The 9,556-nt window shown below is 36.2% G+C and overlaps 1 protein-coding gene across 1 annotated transcript; it reads left to right on the forward strand.

Annotated features, from left to right (window-relative positions):
- Positions 1 to 2,930: 2,930 nt before the first annotated feature.
- On the forward strand, positions 2,931 to 7,755 carry LOC108368991 (uncharacterized). The gene is made up of 2 exons (XM_017623956.1): positions 2,931 to 3,169; positions 7,012 to 7,755. The coding sequence occupies exons 1-2, from the start codon at positions 3,149 to 3,151 to the stop codon at positions 7,753 to 7,755; spliced, it is 765 nt and encodes a 254-aa protein (XP_017479445.1). The 5' UTR covers positions 2,931 to 3,148.
- Positions 7,756 to 9,556: the final 1,801 nt, after the last annotated feature.

The following is a 9,556-nucleotide window of genomic DNA, read 5'->3' on the forward strand; positions in this document are numbered from 1 at the left end:
TGGACTTTCAAATCAGTAAGTATTTTCGTCTACCGAACGACTGCAGTGTTTTCCAAAGCAGCTAGTCTTATACAAAATATCACGACGACAGTTGTTGAAAAATTATCGGTATTGTCTTGGTAATCAATGGGGCGCAAAGTAGTGAAATTGGCGATCTTTCGGCAGTAGTGTGTTGCGTTGATATCACTAGGTCATTACAACTTCACTCGGCAAGTTTCCATTGCCAATCGAGGGGAGACTAGGTATCGAACCTTAGTTCCACCGGATGGTAGTATGCACCTCTAACCCCATAGCTACCATAAAAAATTTAAATCGGACAACTTTTGCAAACCCCAGTAGTAGCTTCTTCGGAGAGGTTTGCTTCCGTAAAATATAGCCAACTAGTGAACCCGCATGACGTTAAAACGCCCGAAATTGAATTTCAAAAACTTAAAAAAACAAAACCGTGCAGCCGTTTCTGAGTGAAGAGCAGTCTCGCATAGTTCATCTTTTTATTTTCATCGAATTTCAAATCACCCTATACCGATGAAAAAATTGCTTAATTAAATATATAAAACTTTATCATACATCTAGAGGCTAAGGTCTCTAATTTAACCTCTCATTTTTGGAAGTCCATTTCAAAAGTATTCTCAAACTAAAATCTTCTTAAATCCCCTTCGTCTGGCATTGTGATACCCATGTATTTCAATAAGCTGAAGAACTAATTCGAATTTGTTTGTTCGAACAAATGGCAACTCTCCTAAGTAAAGGTCTGGAATAAATCCCTTTCAAACCCATTTCGATTTACACCAATTTTTTAATAATTCGTCCAACTGAATAATTTCAATGTAACTTTTGAAACATGTGGCAACTCTCTTCAAACATACGAAATGCTCAAACTAAAGATTTCTTACCATTCTTTCGTTTGACTACGGTATTTTTATATTTCATATACTTTTTGAATTAGTTAATTGAGTTAGACCTTTCAAACTGGTGGCAGCCCTCTTCAAAAGTATTTGGAAGCTTAATCATTGTTAACTCTTCTTGGCCGGAGACTGCGATACTTATTTTAATTAACTGATGAATTAAGTGGAATTTTAATTTTTAAACATGTGGCAACCCCGCTAAATACAGTTCAGCAACAAACATCTTTCAAACCGGCTTCGATTAATACCCATATGTATGTATATGTCCTTTACCTTGCAAAATAATTTGAATTTAACTTTTTAAACAGGTGGCAACCCTCTTACAACACCTCAAAAATATTATTGGCGTTGAAACTAAAGATTTCTTAGCACTCCTTCGTTTGACATCCATGTTTTGATATTTCGTATAACTAAACTCGATCAACCCTCTTCAAAATATTACATACATACATACATTTGTATGTAGTTTCCGAAAAAATATGACTTCCTTGACTCTCACTATTTCTTACAATGTAGCAGGTTTTTGTCGGAAAAATATACCAAGTATTTTTTATAGTTTAAATAACTATGAAAAAAATAAATTATGCGATTTTTTGAATTTCTTCGAGATTTTTTTCTTTTTTTTGAATATTTTAAGCCTGATATCTTTTTTGATAAAATAAACGGTTTCGATATTCTACCTTGAAGGATGGAGCCCTGGTAATTCTAAACTTTTTTCACGACCTAGTATACGCAATGGTCAGTTTGATTGAGTGAAAAAACAATTACATCGAATTTGCGCAGTTGGTCACTTGTATGGAAACTGACTGAAGTGAAAGGTTTAAAATACCCAAAGTAACTTGATTCTTTAACACCAGTTTAATATCGCTTAAAATGTCCTTGAACGGCTTATTGATTTAAAGCTTTCCCACAAACTCCTTCTTGTAACAACTTTTAAAGGGTATCCGTGTCTTTGCTCAGCTACACTCGACCTTACAAAGAAAAAAAACAAAAAACGCAAACACCTGCACATCGCTCACGGTTGTGTACTTCAGCAAACAGCGCACTGCAGATAACCTTATTACAACAAGCTCCATGCTAACCTCTTCACCACTATTCGTATCCACTGCACTCCACACATGTACGTACATATATGTACGTGCATACATAACTTGACGCCACATCACTTAATTCCACTTAATTTCATATCAAACTGTGCTTGGCACTTCAAGTGGGACATATTCGCACTGGCCGAAGGTGTGCAGCTGACTGCAAAGAGCGGCGCCAGAGTTGGCGGTGTTAATGCCACCACTTCAACGGCGGCAATGCCAGCGGCAAGAAGTACCATTAGCAGCATGCATACATACATATTTGCATACCCACACACTGGCTACTACTAGCTGTGGTTATAATAAAAATTTAAATTTAACGGCTTTACCGTAACTTGACTCTCACTTTTCGTGCTGTCTGCCTGACTCTTTTTACAGTCTGTTGCTTTTGCTTTTGCTTGTGGAATGCACTCTCACTCTCGTTAGACCCAAATGCGCTCAGGTGTGGTGAAATTGCATTCAACCGTGTTATTGCTCCTTGCATTTGCCCGGCTTCGGAGATTCGACGCCGTGTTGAATTCTTAAGCTGTTGCTCCACAAGTGGCAAAGTCAGCAATTTTTGGCATACAAAAAATTTTTTGCACAAGTAATTTTTGTTGTGTTTGTAATGCGTCGGGTGTGCAAGGTAGGTTCGGCGCAAGCGCAATTTTCGGCAATTTTACGTTGGTCTTGCGCGCCGCGCTGCGTTGGCTGGCCGTTGATTCATTTACGAGTTGCTACTATTGGACTTATGCGTGGTGACCAACATCGGTGGCGGTGGCGGTGGCGGTGGCGTCACTGAGACTGACCGACTCTATTAAAGATCAGCGACTGCATCGTCTGACGCTTTTGCCGCATTTTAGCCGGTGTCATTGTTAGCTGACAATGAGTGTGAGGTGAAGCTTTTGTTGGTTTTGGTTTTTTTGGTTAGTTGCCTTTTGGCTTGCGCTCATTTCATTGCTGCGGCCATTGCTGCTGCTCCATTGCATTGCTGTCGCTGCGGCGCTTCTTGCTGTTGCTGCTTTTGGCTTTGATAAACGAAGTTTTGTTTTCCAAAATATAAATAGATGTGCGGCGGAGAAATGCAGGTAGTGTTTTTGGAAGACCTCAGCGGAGGCATACAATCACTGCTGTTAAACAGTACCCGCCTTTAAACGCGACGCAAGGGGACAAGTGATGAGATCCCTAAATTTACTGGTGGGTGTTTTTGTTTGATAAATAGAAATATTTAAAATAATTATACAAAAAAATTGCAAAACTCATGGAATGTGTTTGCGTGACCTAAAGACAAATAGTGTGAAAAACGGTTCAAAGTGCTGGTTATAATAAAAAAGCTGAATCGATTGAAAAAAGCGAACTTAAGCAATTAAAAATGTAAAATAAAATATAAGTATGCTAAACAATTGAAACGCAGAAAGCAATAAAACTTATAATTATGCCAACTTACGTGCTAAAGCAAGGACTTCCGCGAAACAAAAGGATTATATAAGCTGTGCAGATCATATCTTAAAAAATATAATCATTTGCGCGTTTTTTCATAAAAAATATGCTCATCTATGAAAAATTGCTAAAATAAAATGTGTAATATTAAGGTTAAATATACAAACCTTATAGTGGGATTAGTTAGACAGAGCCAATAGTCCTTGTACAGGGATGGCTTAATCGCTTCCCATTGCGCTGGGTAATCTATTTTATGCGTTGCAAACCCTTCTTCTGATTTTACACAGGTCCCTACAGAAAATTCTGCGGGTTTAATGCTACGACACCAAAAATGTTTATTGCTCTACTCTGAAGATTTTTGTTACTAAAAACGACCTAAAATTTATGCGCGACAATTTTTTTTTAATAAAAATTATTTTGATTTTGACTAGAAAATCAACGAAAGTTAGTACGGTACATCGTAGCTAGTTGCGGTTCTAAAAGTTCGTAAAACGTCATTTATAATTTTGTAGTTTATATTTTTATATCAAAACTAGTCCTGCTTTCATTAGAAGAAATTGTGTTGTGTCAAAGTTTTATTTTTATTTTCGTAAAAAACCTTGCGTACCAAACTCTTGACCTCCCGACCAAGGGGTACGTCTGGTCTGTTATGCTCCGAACGACAACCGCAATAGGACCCGGACATTTAAGGATTAGCTCAGAAACTGAACAACTATAGACAGAGTTCTTTAGCTTTCTTTAGAGAAAATTACAGATAAATTATTTATCTAAGGCAGTTATGAAATTCTTTTTGAATTTTTTCAGCATCAAAAGTGGAAATCTCAGTAAGGTTGGCTGCTCCAAACTCTGTTATCAAAATTTGTGTCAGCGCCACGACATAAATATTTTTGAACAAGAATTTTTGAACAATTTTTTTTTTATGAAAACTTAGAATTCGGAGCGCTTCCCCTGAACATGAGAAAAGTGTCCGTAGGTTATTAACAAACCATTGTAATGGAGTCTATCTGTATGTCGGTCGATATTAAAAATTTAACAATATACAGTGACTCAAACAAGTATTCACGCGTTGATTTTTTTATATTCATAATGTTTTTCAAGTAAATTTTTGTAGTAAATTTCCAACAAAAATATTGTGCAAGCTTTAAGCAAAACCATATAAGCGAAGCTTCAAACTAAGTTATAATCAAAACTTCGGAAAATTCAACAAGTCTTATCAAAAGTTTGTGCTTGTTGGTCTGAATCTTTAGAACATTTTTAACTATGCAGGTTTACAATTTAAGTCGAAGGAAGTGAAAGTTTCAGTCGGCTAAAAAAATCGCGTTGGTTTTTAATAAATTTATTTTGATGACGTCTTTTGCAATTTATAAAAGTGGCGTTGATTTTTTTTAAATTTAGTTGAAAACGCATTTTAATTCCTAAAAAATTTGTATTTACAAAAAAAAAAATAAAGTATTAAAAATTAACGCAATTTTTAGCCACTTTAAACTTACACTCCATTAAACTAAATTAGTACTGGTTATAACACTTCATGCGCAAACATGTTTTAAAAGGATCGAAACTTTGATGAAAGTTTGTTGAATTTTCCTAAATTGTGTATAACGTTTGAAACTGGCAAAAATTCAGAAAAACATCTTACTAGAAAAACATTGTGAATATTAAAAAAAAAAAACAACACATGAATCATTCTTCTAGTCACTTTATGCCAGGGGCAGAAAATAACCGTTCATTATCAAGATTTTTTTAGATCATTGCAAAATCGTTATTTTTTGGTTTTTATTTTTCCGACCAAAAATTATTCGCAAAATTTATAGTTTAATTTTGTCGATCAAATTTAATCATTATTTTGTGTTTTTTATACTTAAAAAAAAAAATCGATATTTTTGGGTCGTATTTTTTTCGAAAATTTTTAATCGTTATAATGGGGACTACATTTTTACGACCGTTCTAAATCGTTTATAATCTAAAAAATTAAATCTGATTTTTCTTGACAAAAAAAAAAATCATAAAAAACGGTTTAATTTGTTCAAAAATAGAATAGAATATTGCTGGCAAACGTCAGACTGCCTCTCAACAGTTTTATCTTGTTATTTTTTACGTGGGATATTCTATAACAAATACCACGTAAATTCGATTTTCTAACTAAAGTATATTATAGTTCAACAAATTTTCATTTTTTTTCTGTTTTTAGTTTACAGTTCAGTTCATGTTTCAAGTTTTCCTTCTACATAAAGCATGTTTGCCCATTTTTTATCCGATATTCTTGTATTTTATATTTTATATTACTTTTATGGGTATAATTGAGGTTGTATTGAGCCTTACATAAAAATAAGCTTACCCCCAGGTATGTGGTTCATCCATGTTTTTTCAACTATTTATAGGAAATAATCGTTTTTTAGAGTTTTTCGGCTACTGAGGTGTAATTTTTCCAACTGTGTTTCTGTTAGATTATTGCAAAACCGTCATTCTTTTGGCCGAACCTAGGGAACGCCTTTTTTGCATTTCTGGGTGATACCTTCAATCGACAATAATTTTTTTTTAATAGTTCTTAGCCAAAGTTCAATAATTTTTAGTCAACTTTAATTTACTCTCATTAGGGTGGTACGTTAGGTCATAAAAACTGAGGTCTGTTGGGTAAGTACTAGAATGGAGTACTTGAGGTCAATGAACTCGGAATTGAAAATTGTTCAGACAAGAAGATGAACATATCATACTTTAGGATCCGAAAATGTAAAAAGCTTCTCCTACGTTCGGCTAAACAACTTTTTTTTTTACTATATGTATAAATCACAGCTTTTTTGGCGCCTGCTCCACATTAATTTCCATGGTAAATAATAACAATTTTTAAATGCCGATTTTCGGAACATTTTCAAGCTTTTTAGTCAATAATGATGGCAATAAAAGAAAAAAGGTCAACAAAATAGTGCGGGCGCTATAATCAGAGAAAAAATTGTGTTTAAAGAAAGGCCTTAAAATACCAATTTTCGGGATTTCCAAAATCCTGGCTATAGTTGACATTTCCAAGTTCAGTTGGTACTACTGTGATTTATTGAACTCTGCCAAACAACGTCAAACAATAAGAAGAAGGACATATATCTGCAAGTGTCCCTCTACCTCATAAAGTGTGCTCAGAATAACCAATTTCCGTTCGGAAGCGGCGCTGAACTGTAGATTTCTACATTTGTGAGACAATATCAAGATGCAGACAACAAATTGAAAGAGAATTTATGTTAAAATAACACTTCGATATACAGGCCTATTCTGAAGGTGTCCGAGCATTTGCAACCGAAAATTGTACTAAGAAGAGTAAATTAAGTTCCAATATAACTTACCGATTACAAAATTTCTGTAACCAGCGAACCAGCGCAGTAAGATCTGTTAGAAGTTTTTTTTTTTTAAGAAATACACCCGCATATGGTCCTACTTTATAAAACTAAAACTTCACAAAAGCGGCAAAAAACTTTTTAAATTTACATCGGAAGAGCTTGCAATATTTTTTTTTATATTCCAATACTTGCCCTTTTAGTTTAACTATAAACAACGCCAATAGAATTCTCACAATTTACTTAAAAACATCTTTCCCTTTTCCCTATCTTTTGCAGCTGCTAGGCGCCAGCTGCGCGCTTATCCTAAGCTTCACATACGCTCACCCGCCCGAGGGTGTGTGGAAGAAGAAACTCACATGGAAGGAAGATTGGGTGCAGGTCTGGAAGACAATCAAGAAGGAAGCGTGGGAAACGAAATGGAAGAAGATACAGGTGCCCATTTGGAAGGAGGTGCAAGTGCCCATCTGGAAGGAAGTACAGGTGCCCGATTGGAAGATCGTCAAAAAGCCACACATTGAAGAGCGCGAAGTGCCCGCGTGGAAAGAGGAAAAAGTACCCGAATGGAAGAAGATAACAAAGCCCATTTGGAAAGAGATACAAGTGCCGGTGTGGCGTGAGATCCAAGTGCCGGTATGGAAAGAAATCCAAGTGCCAGTGTGGCGGGAAGTGAAAGTACCGGTGTGGAAGGAGATTCAAGTGCCCATCTGGAAGGAAATCCAAGTGCCGGTGTGGCGTGAAGTGCAAGTGCCCGACTGGAAGCAGATGTTCGTGCCCGAGTGGGTGAAGATGGGCATACCGGGCGAAAAGTATTTGGGTAAAGATCACGAAGGTTGGGAATACACCAGTCACGATCTGTGGCGCAAGAAACTCATCTGGAAGCCGGTATGGAAGAAAGNTTCTTTTCTATTTATTTTTCTAATCTATCATAACATTATTTCTAAACGTGTACAAATTAGTCATGAAGCTCTACATTTAGTTATTGCTATTTTTATGTCCATACATCCATATGTATTGTTTTAATTTTTGCATGTTTTTATTTTATTTTTATATCTTCTTTTTTAAATTCACCGAAATTTATTGCTATTTAAGTGCTGCACCCTTATTAAGGCCATTTGCTGTTTGTTGTTTTATTTTTATTCAGAATGTTTTTGGTTTTGTTCATTTTTATGGGTCTTAATGTGGGTAAGTATTATGTTATAAAAACGATTTTTTTAGGCTTTAGAAAAGAGTTTAGAAAAAATTCTCTTTTATAAAAATGTTGTACAAAGATTTGTAATATGTATATATAAAATAAAATATTGAATGAAATACAAACATTTTGTAAAACCAATTAGTCTTTATTTTCTCAGAAAAAAGAGTTTAATTGTCTAACCGTTTCATTTAAAACTTTTTGGTGGCATCCAAAGGCGAAGCAAGTAAAATTAAATATGAAAAATTAATTTTTGTTAATGTACATATGTATGTATTTTCTTATAGGCCTAATGCATCTGTCAGTTCTTTCATAATTGTTTTTTTTAATTAATTAAGAAAAAAATGTTTTTTTGACGTTCAAACTAGGTAGAATCAAAAAGAATAGCCCACTTCAAGTACTCGTCCATTTTTCCTTTCTAATTTAAAACCTAAACTTCTGAGGTGGATGTATACCGCGATCATAAGACCAATCCTTACATACGGCGGTCTAGTCTGGTGGCCCGTACGAAGCAAACCAAGAAGCATACAAATGACAGCAAGAGCAGGAGTAATAGGTGCAGTAAGATCCTGCCTAACAGAAGCGCTCTTCTCATCCTGAATCCTATCGATCTTCACTTGAAAGAAGTGGCTATGAAATCGGCGATCAGACTCAGAATGTCAGGTCTCTAGGGGACTAGGCACTTCGGCCATGGGACAATGATAAATGAAATGAAATAAAGTACGAAGACAGACTATATGGTCGGCAATCTGGTGCCCAGCTGTAACGTGGAAGTGTTACTACTTTCCAGAAGTGACTAGAGGAGAGACCGAGTGGCGGACAGAGAGACCGACGGCACCAAGATGGATTGCAGTGTGGGAGCGGGAGTTTACTCTAAGGAACTCGGCATTGCGCTGTTTCCACGATTGAGAAAAGAACAATTATCTTCCAAAGGGAAGTTTGAGGTATCCTTAAAGCGTGTATAGATAAGGCAATATAGTTGTGTACAAGAGTAAAGCAACAATACATTCTGACAGCCAAGGGACAGCCCATTAGCATTACCTTCTCTGCTTACCAAATCTAAGCTAGTTAGGGAATTCAAATTGATACTGAGCTCAGTACCTCAGTCACCTACCCTCCTTCTTGTGTGGGTTTGCAGACAGAGGAACATAGAAGCTAATGTGAAAGCTGATGAATTGGCGAAGTNGGCAATCTGGTGCCCAGCTGTAACGTGGAAGTGTTACTACTTTCCAGAAGATACTAGAGGAGAGACCGAGTGGCAGACAGAGAGGCTAAGTACTTCTCTATACACCGACGGCACCAAGATGGATTGCAGTGTGGGAGCAGAATGAACTTGATTTTGCTCTGCCTCTATGATTGGATCGAGGTATCCTCAAATCGTGTATAGATAAGGCAATATAGTTGTGTACAAGAGTAAAGCAACAATACATTCTGACAGCCAAGGGACAGCCCATTAGCATTACCTTCCCTGCTTACCATATCTAAGCTAGTTAGGGAATTCAAAGTGATACTGAGCTCAATACCTCAGTCACCTACCCTCTTTCTTGTGTGGGTTTACAGATAGAGGAACATAGAAGCTAATGTGTGCTGATGAATTGGCGAAAGCAGGAGCCGGTTTGGACGAATCCGAAG

Source organism: Rhagoletis zephyria, unplaced genomic scaffold, assembly GCF_001687245.7.
Source record: "Rhagoletis zephyria isolate East Lansing unplaced genomic scaffold, Rhagoletis_zephyria_1.1 Rzeph_scaffold_03446, whole genome shotgun sequence".
NCBI lineage: Eukaryota > Metazoa > Arthropoda > Insecta > Diptera > Tephritidae > Rhagoletis > Rhagoletis zephyria.